The sequence below is a fragment of the Thunnus maccoyii genome, chromosome 24 (assembly GCF_910596095.1).
Source record: "Thunnus maccoyii chromosome 24, fThuMac1.1, whole genome shotgun sequence".
In the NCBI taxonomy this organism is placed as follows: domain Eukaryota; kingdom Metazoa; phylum Chordata; class Actinopteri; order Scombriformes; family Scombridae; genus Thunnus; species Thunnus maccoyii.
Window position 1 is genome coordinate 6,056,676 of NC_056556.1, and position 12,697 is coordinate 6,069,372.

The 12,697-nt window shown below is 38.7% G+C and overlaps 1 protein-coding gene, 2 long non-coding RNA genes and 1 pseudogene across 9 annotated transcripts in view; 2 read left to right on the forward strand and 2 right to left on the reverse strand.

The window, feature by feature from the left end:
* The window catches only part of LOC121892206, a 3,580-nt gene extending 800 nt beyond the window's left edge, over positions 1-2,780 (forward strand). Inside the window, exons 1-2 of the long non-coding RNA XR_006094338.1 lie at positions 1-7; positions 547-2,780. The exon at positions 1-7 is cut by the window's left edge and continues 800 nt beyond it. This is a non-coding gene — a long non-coding RNA (uncharacterized LOC121892206). The remainder of the gene's footprint in view (positions 8-546) is intronic.
* The window catches only part of LOC121892421, a 174,542-nt pseudogene that overhangs the window by 99,022 nt on the left and 62,823 nt on the right, over positions 1-12,697 (reverse strand).
* LOC121892195 (NACHT, LRR and PYD domains-containing protein 12-like) overlaps positions 1-12,697 on the reverse strand; it is a 100,026-nt gene that overhangs the window by 29,790 nt on the left and 57,539 nt on the right. For 6 of the 7 annotated variants that reach the window (XM_042405097.1, XM_042405101.1, XM_042405096.1 and 3 more), the window contains one exon: positions 6,310-6,486. In XM_042405097.1, the coding sequence (XP_042261031.1) occupies positions 6,310-6,486 (177 nt within the window). Of the gene's footprint in view, positions 1-6,309; positions 6,487-10,432; positions 11,226-12,697 lie in introns of those variants that run through there. The other variant, XM_042405102.1, reaches the window with a different exon arrangement.
* On the forward strand, positions 8,660-10,332 carry LOC121892207. The gene is made up of 3 exons (XR_006094339.1): positions 8,660-8,893; positions 9,318-9,401; positions 9,971-10,332. It is a non-coding gene; the product is annotated as an uncharacterized LOC121892207 (long non-coding RNA).

Below are 12,697 nucleotides of genomic sequence, written 5' to 3' on the forward strand. Positions count from 1 at the left end.
GAAGCAGGTCAGTTCAGCCACTTATTTGTGGTCTCTGTGTAACTGATAATACACTGCTATGTTGTCTTTATTATTATTATTATTATTATTATATTTATTATTAGTAGTATTATTGTTATTTGAATGTCACAGTTACACCTTGTTAATTTCAAGTCAAATATCAATATTATCTTTTATTAAATGGTTTCTTACATACTTGTGTTATCATGGTATCACTAGTGCAATAAAATATATTGAATCATAAATATAATTTCTATATTATAAAGGGAACATAGCTAACTTAAATACTAATCAATATTAGACTGCAACCATCTATATTTATTCAAGTTGTCTACAGGACACATTAAAGCTAGAATAACTTATTCCATCTAAAATAATTTAAACTTGGATTCTTGACCTTTTTTCACTCATGTAATTGAACAGTTCTGGTCAACCGTTATCTATAATTTATGCTTCAGATGTGTTTATTGTCTGATGTGTTGTCATTTATGAATCATTGTGTGTCCTTACTAAAGGATTAATAACTATATTTACATGTATGTTTAGATTTAACTGCAGGTGAAGCAACAACAGACACAACAGACACTTCTACTACTCTACAGCCTGCAGACACCATCAACTGGAACAGATCCTGAAGTATGTGAGTCCATCAAGGCAGCAGCTATAGATCCTGCTGACTGGCAGCCCTGTCTGATATGGTGAGGACAAAGATAGTCAGCAGAGGCCATATCAGCTAAAATAAAACTGTACATTTACAAAATGAGAGGATGGGAGAAGTTCCCATCACCACCACTTCTACAGAAAATAAGTGAATGGAGAGAAAATCAAGAGAAGTTGGTTGGGTATATTCCAAGAAAAAATTTTAAAAAGTCTTTACTGCTTCTGCTGCAACCTGTTCTCACAAAAAAACTACAAACTAATCAGTAATTGATTTAATGACTGGAAAAATTGCAGTGAAATACTCAAAACCCACGAGAACAGTCCAGGGATCTCATTTGTTGAGTAAGCAGGAACGGGGCCTGAAAGAGGCGTACGCCACTTCCCAAGCAAAAGTTGTGATCTATAAAAACAAACTTGATGGGACAATGTGCGCACCTGCACCTAAACTCTTACCCATGCGTAGGAACATTTTAGAGACAGGGGAAATCCACGACGCAGAATTGAAGTGAATTGAAGGCAGATTGTATAATAATCCTCTCACACATTTCATTTCACTTAATATCAAACATCAATTATAGATCCACATTATCAGAAACACTCAAACCAGCAGTGTTATCTGTACTTTGGCTTGTAGTGAGCCATAACTTCCATAAACATCTTTCAATTTGTAAAGATATAAAGCAACTCAGATGTTAAAGTCTGCCCAACATTTCATCAGTGCTGCCTCACCCGGAGCACAAAGGAGAGAGTCAGTTGTGGAGCAGCAGCAGCTGAAATGAATGATGTCAGGATGTGGCAGGTGGCAGGATTCTGCAAAGTCTGGGTTGCCTTTCTCCAATATTAGCTAAGCATGAAAATACTGATTGATTTTCACCTTAGCCACGTTAACTTACTGATGAAATGATCATCATTGATTGTAGAAATCCAAGATGACATCAAATAACTTCAACAAACAGAACTAAAACATATTTACAGGAGAGAGTGATTGGTGCGGCGAAAGAAACACATGTACATGAATATTCATGAAGGCTTTTGCATCGACCATTTATGGTTGAATGTGGGCGTGTAGAGGGCGGGATATGACGCTGATCCATGAGCGCACATTTCCAGGTGGACTGTGATTTATAAAGGGAAATATACGTGCATTCGTGTGTACGCATGGTTTTATAAATCTGATTATTTTTCGGTGCACGCCATTTTCGGCTTTTATGCGCACGTACAATTTTAGTATGGATCCTACACAATGTTTTATAAATGAAACCCCAGAACATTGTGGGCACATGACATCATGGAAGGAGTCATCTATCCAGTGTAATCTATCAATAACCAAGTGCCAGCGTCTTGGATGTTACTAACAGGTAAAGGTAGTTAATAATAGTAATATTTAACAATTGATTCATTCTGTGAAACGTGATTTGTTTGTTTGAAAAGTAATTGTAATTTATAAGAATCTATATTTTTGTCTTGAAACCATTGTGGTGTCTGATGTTTGTTGTCCATATTTTTACTGTAGAATGAGCGGGTGTGTCATGGACTCATGGTTTGGGCTCTTTGTGTTTTTTCTTCTTTTGGTTTTCTGTGTTACACTTGTGTTGTCCAGTCTTTTTGCTCATTCATGTTATTTGAGTTGTATCTTTGAAAGACTGTATTAGATTATTGGTTAGCTTGTAGTGCTGTGTACCTAGGTTGATTTATTCAGAGACACTTTGATTTATGCTGGCTTGTTATTGAGTGCTGTTGTGTTTTCTGGGTTTTACTTTGCTCTGTGTTTCTCTTGTGTGTTCCTTCACTCCTCCTGTTTTCATGTGCTCCTCCTCTCACCTGCCCTGCAGTAGCCTCGTGGGTCCTGCCCTGCTCCTAGTGTCTTCCCCAGCCTATCAGCTCCCAGCCTGCCCTTGTATTGTGCCACCTGTTCCTTGTTGTCTGATTACTTCAGTTTGTATTTAAGTTCAGTTTTCAGTTCAGTCTTTGTCGAGTCGTCTGTTCAGTTAGTCAATTCTGTTCTGTCGTGTTTGCTCAGTTTCCTGCTCAGTCGATTTTTTTGTGTATCTTGTTCTACTCAGCTCATCCTGCTTTTGTTTTTTTCCTGCCAGTCGTTGAAATAAAGACGCTTTTCTTCAGCCCTGCTCTCTGGTCTCTGCATTTGGGTCCACCTGCTCCTCAATGTATGACAGGGTGGTGATGAGGCAGTACTGGTGGGGTAATGTGGTTTTGGGGGGGGGGACACACCAAATCCTAATCTCTCCTAGGGCACCAACATGTCTAGAGCCGGCCCTGCTGTCAGATTTATTAAAGGAAAGCTTTTACATTTTCAGAGTGAGTGAAGAAATCAGGAGAGAGGAGACAGAAGTGAGGAAGAATTGCAGGATGTAACTTAATGGTGTTGAAAGAAAAACAAGGAGAAAGTAAAGAAGTGATTGAAAAGGAAGAAGGTGCAACTGATTCAAGATTTAAAGAAACAGTTGAAGGAGTAAAGAGAAACACACAGAGGCAGCCCAGGCGTCAGGTGATGGAGAGACATGAACACATTCAAAGCAGGAGGCAGAAAAAACTGTTAAGGTCTGACTTCCACCTGTATCTAGATGAATTACTGTTCTGTAAATATGTTTAAAGGCACAATCTGTTATCCAAACTAAAGGACATCCTAACAAACAAAAGTCAAAGCACAAGATTCAAACCTGCTATAAAAGGACTTACAGATGTTTTAACACAGGTACTAACACTACACAACAACTCTGTTAACATGATGTTTTCTTCAGCTGTTAGAAGGTCGTTGACCTCAGTAACTGTTGTAAACACAGCACTAAAACTGACACTTTCAGTTATTAGGAAACAAAATGCTGATTCATCTGATTCATTTATTTATATTTATTTAAACAAATTAATTCCCCATCAGTCAGTTTGTTATGTTGTTATATTACAAACATTGATCTATATTAAGGACCATATAGAGGCTGAGAATCCAGATTTGTTTTTCAGATAGAGACTGATTGGTCCATCTATCATCCATAAGGCCTACGTTTATTTATGTGTTGTAAATAAATATTGTTAATATTTCAACATTAGGTTAATAAATATTGTTAATATTTGTTTAATATTTATTTACCTATTTTTTGTGCACTTGTTTCATTTCAGCTCAGTGTAGAGAAATACAGCGATACAGACAACCGTCTTACTGCGTATCTATGACGACACTGTCGACACCGCGTATCCGTATCTGTGACACGCCTGCTCCGTAACATAACTAGTGGTTTCAGGGGGCCTACCACCCCCCCTGAAAACAATCCTAGTAGAAACACTGTCAATCATTATTATTGAACGTCAGAAGGATGATCAATAATTAATCTATAGAGCTCATATTGAAACAGACTTTACAAAGTGCTTCACAATTCAGGATCAAATGAAAAGATCATTAACAGGGAAGTAATGGCTTGAATAAAATTCATAAATTGAATCATTTATATGTTGACACTGTTTGGATGCTTTCAACTGTTTGTTGGTCTGATTTCTACGTTCACAAACAAAATGAAAAAGTTAATTATTGTCATTTTTACTCTGACAAGTGACTTTTGTGGATGTGTAACAGTTAAAAAAGACACTTTAATAATTCTTATTTACAATTTGTGTTTGTGAATTTTATCTCAATGAGGAATTTTTATTCATTAATGTTTCCTGTGGAAATGACCTTGCTGCACATCGTCCCTTCTGTTCCTCACAGAGCTGTTTTGCATTGCTGAGGGTAAGTTGTGTGGAAAAATGCTGCTGCGATATTTTATTGTTTTCTATGAAAATTGAACCTTTTATGTTGTAACATTTAATGCATATTGTTTACTGTTAATACTCTTACTTTAACTAGCTGTTTCATGTTGTTTTGACTGTTAATATGAGTTTTGTAGATGCTTTTGTTTAACTTTCTTGGTGCCATTTGTATTACAGCAGGCTGCCCTGCGTCATGTAGTCAACGTAGCGCTGCAGAGATTTTAGCATCTATTTCCTGGTGTAAATTCTGTTATTTTGCATGTTTAGGAGCAGATGTGCAGGAGAGACCAGAAGGTGATTCATATGTGTTACATTGTCTTCTGCAGGAGCAAATAGAGGCTGGAAACCAATCCTTTGAGTCGTCTCGTTACATGTTCTTACCACATCTGTCACACATGGACAAGTGAAAGATAAATTTACTTGTCTGAGGGACAAGTGCCTCAAAAAGTTTGGTTTTGGTTTTGGTTCATGTATGTGCAGCAGTGCAACGTGTAAAAGGGCTGAGTGAATATAGATCAACTGATGTGGTGATTAATAAATACTCTCTCAGCCAGTCACATCACTGGTCTCATAGCTGTGAAACACTTGTGCCAATCACAGTTAAACGTGATAACGACAGCTCAACAAACGGAAAGCTTTTCTTCAGGAAATGTCTGGATGGTTCAGAGCGTCATGACATGAACACACATCACCACAAATCTGCAGCCAAAGACAGATGGAGCAGTTTTTTCATCAGTTAATATAATAACAATAGAAATTTTTAAAAAAATGTAAAAAATGTATTTGGTGAAGCTGTTTACTGATGGACTGACACTATTTCAGCAATAATTATAGCCTAATGTATCTCACCTCGTACACGGTGACATAGTTTAGTAATTAATGTTACACAACAGCGTTTGCATCGTAATGTGTCTCAAGGATAAGACATGAGACGCTACTTTGGCTAAAAAGAAAGTTGGAAAAGAGGCTGATGAGCCCCGCTAACCCGACGTCTCCTTCATAAAAAAGCAGAATATCGAGTTATAACCGACCAGACTGATGTGTGTAGAGGTGTGTGTGTTTCTACTGTAGCAGCCTGGTGTCATCAGGAGATTTAATGAAGGTAAACACAGTGAACGGTGGTGCGTAACGGCACTGCGCTCTGGCGCAGCACTTCTCAAAGGCTGCAGATTTATCAACATATCAGTCCTGCTGACTTCAGATGCTGCAGGGATTTAATCAAGTGAAGGAGAAGCTTTTCATACAGTATAAACAGCTGTGGACAACAGATACTGTAACAATCACCCACATTCATTTATACATCACTGCACACTGATTTACTGACTTTCCTGCTTTAACCACATTAAACCTTATTTTCTGTGCACATGTTGGTTGGAGAGTGTTTAACTGAAATAAATCATTTATATTTGAAGCATTAATCTGTTGTTGCAGCATGTCTGCATCCAGTAGACTATTTAGTATGAAACACAGGCGCCTGATACTGTATCAGTAGCCTATGTGACGCTCACAAAAACAAAGGGATTTTATGAGGATGACGTATGACTGCAGCGTTCTACTATAGTCATACGTCATTGTTCAGTTTTAACAACAGCTGACATTTTTGATCTTTGAGCACAAAATGAAGTTATTTGTCCACAAATATTTGGTGAACATTGTGGCTAATCAACATGGTCAGAAAATGACTCAGAAAAATATGAAATATCTCAAAAATGCCAAAATACACTGGAGGGAGGCTTTAAATAGTATTTAAATGTTTGAAAACAACATTTGAATGTGTAAATCTGAAGGAGATTTTACCTGATAAAAATCATCCTTATGTCTGCAGTTTAGTGTCACCACAACTTTCACATCATATTAATCTCAGCACAGAAGTAAGAAATGGTGTCTGACCTCAGAGTCTCCAGTCTACAGTCTGGACTCTCCAGAAAATCACACAGCAGATTTGTTCTTGAACCGTCGAGACTCTCGTTGTCACTCAGATCCAGCTCTCTCAGGTGGGAGGGGTTGGACTTCAGAGCTGAGAGCAGAGAAGCCCAGCTGATCTCTGACAAACTGCAGCTCCTCAATCTGAATAAAGAAGAAATCATGTAGCGTTAGAAGCAGATTACATGGGTGCAAGAGCTCCGTCTACAGACGGATTTCCATCAAAAGTGAATTATTTGTTCCATCATAATCTGTTTATTTTTACCACTAACACAAAAAAGATTTTACTCTGCCACCACATTTCTGCTTTTTTCACTTTGTAAACGATTTAACGGCGAGGGAAAGAGACGTTCGTTGTTCCAGACATCAACGCTTGTTCCAGCTTCCTGCGGTTGTTTATGCATCGATTTATACGTCTGTTTTCTCCAAAATAATCAAAGGTATGGCAGTTTTATTTAATGTGCACTTATTTCTCTGTAGGGATGGGTATCGAAACCCGGTATTAAACGAGCCCCGAGGATAAATTATTAAAGACTGTAGTATTGATAAGCTCCGATGTTACCGGTTCTTTTATCAGCACTTTTTAATGTTTTGGTGTAATTTATTCTCAAAGTGCAGCCTCTCCTCCACACACACACACAAACACACACACACAGACACACAAACAGAGACACACACACACACACAATCACACACAGACACACAAACACACACACACAAACACACACACAAAGACACATACACAAAAACACACAGACACACACACACAAAGACACACACACTCACACACACGCACACAGACACACACACACAAAGACACACACACACACACACGCACACAGACACACACACACACACACAGACACACACGCACAAACACACACACACACGAACACACAGACACTCACACAAACACACACAGACACACACAAACACACAGACACACAAACACACACACACACACAAACACAGACACACACAGACACACACACACAAACACACAGACACACAAACACACACACACACACACAAACTCAAACACACAGACACACACACACACAAACACACACACAAACACAGAGACATACACACACAGAAACACACAAACACACACAGAAACACACACACAAACACACAGACACGCACACACACAAACACACACACACACAAACACACACACACAGTCACACACACAAACACACACACAGACACACACACACATTCACACACACACACACACACACACACACACACACAGTAAAGTCAGTGAACAGCAGATCACATGTGAAGTGAAGATTACTCGAGTTGACGACAACTACGCTCGTTACTTCTTAAGTGTTAAGTTTTCCACCAATCTTCAAATTTGGCTCATTCTTGTAAACTCAGCTGCTGGCTGAGACAAAGCAGCCTCTCCTCTCTACCAGCGGTACCTGCAGCAGTCAATCACATCAGCAGCAGAGGGAGGAGGAGGAGGACAGGAGGAAGGACTGATACTGACTGATGTCTGTCTTCTTCTTTCTTTCTAAACTTCACTCAGTATTTTCATGTCAGGAATATTATTTATTTTATTGACATTTTACATTTGTTTCCAGAGATATTATTGAGTTTATAAAGTGACTTTGCTGTTGTAAACATGACTGTTGCAGCTGGGCGGCTGTGGCTCAGGAGGTAGGGTCAGGAGCGGGTCGTCCACTAATCGGAAGATTGGCGGTTCGATTCCCGGCTCCTCCAGTCCGCATGTCGATGTGTCCTTGGGCAAGATACTTAAACCCAAATTGCTCCTGATGGCTGTGCCATCAATGTATGAATGTGTATGAATGATTAGATTTCCTGTGATGGGCAGGTTGGGACCTTGCATGGTAGCCCCTGTACCCATTCAGCGTATGAATGTGTGTGAATGGGTGAATGTGATTCGCGGTGTAAAAGCGCTTTGAGTGGTCGGAAGGCTAGAAAGGCGCTATACAAGTACAGTCCATTTACCATTTACTGTTGCTGCTCTAGAAACAAAGTTTAGTTATATTTATAATAAAAATAAATTCTAATCCTGTTCTGAATTTATTTTTAAAAAAAGAATAAATTCAGAGTTTATGGCTCGACTTTAAGGCTTGTCCGATTTCTTTATACGACAAATGGAAAAGAAATTGACTTGTCCCACCACACAAGTTAAAAGTCACAAAAAAAATCCTCACAATGTTTCATCTGCTCTGCATCTCTACTGTGCGCACTGAAAAAGAGGGATGATGCATCACAGACAGACAAAATCTGTGAAGAGATGTCAAGAGGCAGATATTCACATTTTATTACATAATGAAAAGGTCCAAACCTCCAGATGCACAAGAAAGAAAACGGAGAAAAGAGGAGGAGGAAAAGAAAGTCCAATATAGAGGTATGTCGTCTAATGTTAACATAGCTAGCTAAGTAGCAATAAAGCTAATGCTAGATAATGATGCTACGATAGCTGCTGGACTCACATATCGTTACAGATTGAAGGATATGAGACTGAATGACAAGCCAGTAGCGAGCTATCTGGATAACTGCTCCTTCCTACAACGTAAGGCTTTGTGCTGAAATTTCACTGACCAATATCAGTGTTAATGGCTAACGCTATATCCATAAAAACACAGATTTCTGCACTGGGTTGCACCAACTATGTGTAAGCTGGCATGAGCCACTTGGCATCGTAGCACATTGTAGTAAACTGGATCAATAGTGAAATATCATATCAATAAATTAGGTCTCTACTGGATTACTGTGTTGCTAAATGGCAGCAATTACAGTTATGTTGTAACTTATCTCCGTGGTGAAAGCTTTTATTTTAGTGATGCATAAATCACAACTTAGTGACAATAATTTACGTTATAACTAAGTTTGAACTGACACACAGCTGGTGCAACAGGCTGCAGCAGTTGTTTGTCTACTCTGAAGCTACATGTTTTTGCTTGTAACAGGCTGATATCTACTCTATAACTGTCCAGATGCACTCAGGAAATATCTGCAGAAGCCTCCAGCTGCTGGAGAAGTTACATCTGATCTCCCATCTACACCACTCTCTGAAGCAGGTCAGTTCAGCCACTTATTTGTGGTCTCTGTGTAACTGATAATACACTGCTATGTTGTCTTTATTATTATTATTATTATTATTATTATTATTATTATTATTATTATTATTAATATATTTATTATTAGTAGTAGTAGTATTATTTGAATGTCACAGTTACACCTTGTTAATTTCAAGTCAAATATCAATATTATCTTTTATTAAATGGTTTCTTACATACTTGTGTTATCATGGTAACACTAGCACAATAAAATATATTGAATCATAAATATAATTTCTATATTATAAAGGGAACATAGCTAACTTAAATACTAATCAATATTAGACTGCAACCATCTATATTTATGCAAGTTGTCTAAAGGACACATTAAAGCTAGAATAACTTATTCCATCTAAAATAATTTAAACTTGGATTCTTGACCTTTTTTCACTCATGTAATTGAACAGTTCTGGTCAACCGTTATCTATAATTTATGCTTCAGATGTGTTTATTGTCTGATGTGTTGTCATTTATGAATCATTGTGTGTCCTTACTAAAGGATTAATAACTATATTTACATGTATGTTTAGATTTGCCTGCAGGTGAAGCAACAACAGACACAACAGACACTTCTACTACTCTACAGCCTGCAGACACCATCAACTGGAACAGATCCTGAAGTATGTGAGTCCATCAAGGCAGCAGCTATAGATCCTGCTGACTGGCAGCCCTGTCTGATATGATGAGGACAGAGATAGTCAGCAGAGGCCATATCAGCTAAAATAAGACTCTACATTTACAAAATGAGAGGATGGGAGAAGTTCCCATCACCACCACTTCTACAGAAAATAAGCGAATAGAGAGAAAATCGAGAGAAGTTGGTTGGGTATATTCCAAGAAAAAATTTTAAAAAAGTCTTTACTGCTTCTGCTGCAACCTGTTCTCACAAAAAAACTACAAACTAATCAGTAATTGATTTAATGACTGGAAAAATTGCAGTGAAATACTCAAAACCCACGAGAACAGTCCAGGGATCTCATTTGTTGAGTAAGCAGGAACGGACCTGACAGAGGCGTACGCCACTTCCCAAGCAAAAGTTGTGATCTATAAAAACAAACTTGATGGGACAATGTGCGCACCTGCACCTAAACTCTTACCCATGCGTAGGAACATTTTAGAGACAGGGGAAATCCACGACGCAGAATTGAAGTGAATTGAAGGCAGATTGTATAATAATCCTCTCACACATTTCATTTCACTTAATATCAAACATCAATTATAGATTTTTAATATTTGGTTATACTGTGCATATATCACCAAGTATGAGTTCCCATGTAGTTTATATGTGTAAAATGGCTACAGTAAACACGGCTGTATTGTCAAGCACAGAGACACTGGAGACACAGCGGTGGCTGCCACACACACTCTGCCTTCTCCAGTCACCTCACCGGCTCATCTTCACCACCTGTGCTCACTGTGTCAATTAGAGAAATACCTGTATGCTGGATTTTGGAGTAAATATAAACTAATATAGTGTTTATTGTATTTTACATATTGAGTGAGTGGTGTAAAAACTACTTATACTGGTTAACTGGGAGCTGGCCCACTGCAGGGTGTGTTAAACATTTAACCAGAGATGTCTGACTTAACAATCCACAGGAATGTTTATTGAGGTTGTATATGGTTGTTTTGGGTTTCACACATAATTTCAATACGTGTGAAAACGGGGAAATAAAAGGTTAAATGTCTGTTCATGCCTGTTGCGGTCCTTCCTCTGCTGCTGCTGAGCACAAGTGACAAGAGAGGCTCCGATACACTGACTCTCAACACTGATTGGCCAGGCGTCTAAAGACAGAGAGAGTGATTGGTGCGGCGAAAGAAACACATGCACATGAATATTCATGAAGGCTTTTGCATCGACCATTTATGGTTGAATGTGGGCGTGTAGAGGGCGGGATATGACGCTGATCCATGAGCGCACATTTCCAGGTGGACTGTGATTTATAAAGGGAAAAATACGTGCATTCGTGTGTACGCATGGTTTTATAAATCTGATTATTTTTCGGTGCACGCCATTTTCAGCTTTTATGCGCACGTACAATTTTAGTATGGATCCTACACACTGTTTTATAAATGAAACCCCAGAACATTGTGGGCACATGACATCATGGAAGGAGTCGTCTATCCAGTGTAATCTATCAATAACCAAGTGCCAGCGTCTTGGATGTTACTAACAGGTAAAGGTAGTTAATAATAGTAATATTTAACAATTGATTCATTCTGTGAAACGTGATTCGTTTGTTTGAAAAGTAATTGTAATTTATAAAAATATATATTTTTGTCTTGAAACCATTGTGATGTCTGATGTTTGTTGTCCATATTTTTACTGTAGAATGAGCGGGTGTGTCATGGACTCATGGTTTGGGCTCTTTGTGTTTTTTCTTCTTTTGGTTTTCTGTGTTACACTTGTGTTGTCCAGTCTTTTTGCTCATTCATGTTATTTGAGTTGTATCTTTGAAAGACTGTATTAGATTATTGGTTAGCTTGTAGTGCTGTGTACCTAGGTTGATTTATTCAGAGACACTTTGATTTATGCTGGCTTGTTATTGAGTGCTGTTGTGTTTTCTGGGTTTTACTTTGCTCTGTGTTTCTCTTGTGTGTTCCTTCACTCCTCCTGTTTTCATGTGCTCCTCCTCTCACCTGCCCTGCAGTAGCCTCGTGGGTCCTGCCCTGCTCCTAGTGTCTTCCCCAGCCTATCAGCTCCCAGCCTGCCCTTGTATTGTGCCACCTGTTCCTTGTTGTCTGATTACTTCAGTTTGTATTGAAGTTCAGTTTTCAGTTCAGTCTTTGTCGAGTCGTCTGTTCAGTTAGTCAATTCTGTTCTGTCGTGTTTGCTCAGTTTCCTGCTCAGTCGATTTATTTTTGTATCTTGTTCTACTCAGCTCATCCTGCTTTTGTTTTTTTCCTGCCAGTCTTTGAAATAAAGACGCTTTTCTTCAGCCCTGCTTTCTGGTCTCTGCATTTGGGTCCACCTGCTCCTCAATGTATGACAGGGTGGTGATGAGGCAGTACTGGTGGGGTAATGTGGTTTGGGGGGGGGCACCAAATCCTGATCTCTCCTAGGGCACCAACATGTCTAGAGCCGGCCCTGCTGTCAGATTTATTAAAGGAAAGCTTTTACATTTTCAGAGTGAGTGAAGAAATCAGGAGAGAGGAGACAGAAGTGAGGAAGAATTGCAGGATGTAACTTAATGGTGTTGAAAGAAAAACAAGGAGAAAGTAAAGAAGTGATTGAAAAGGAAGAAGGTGCAACTGAT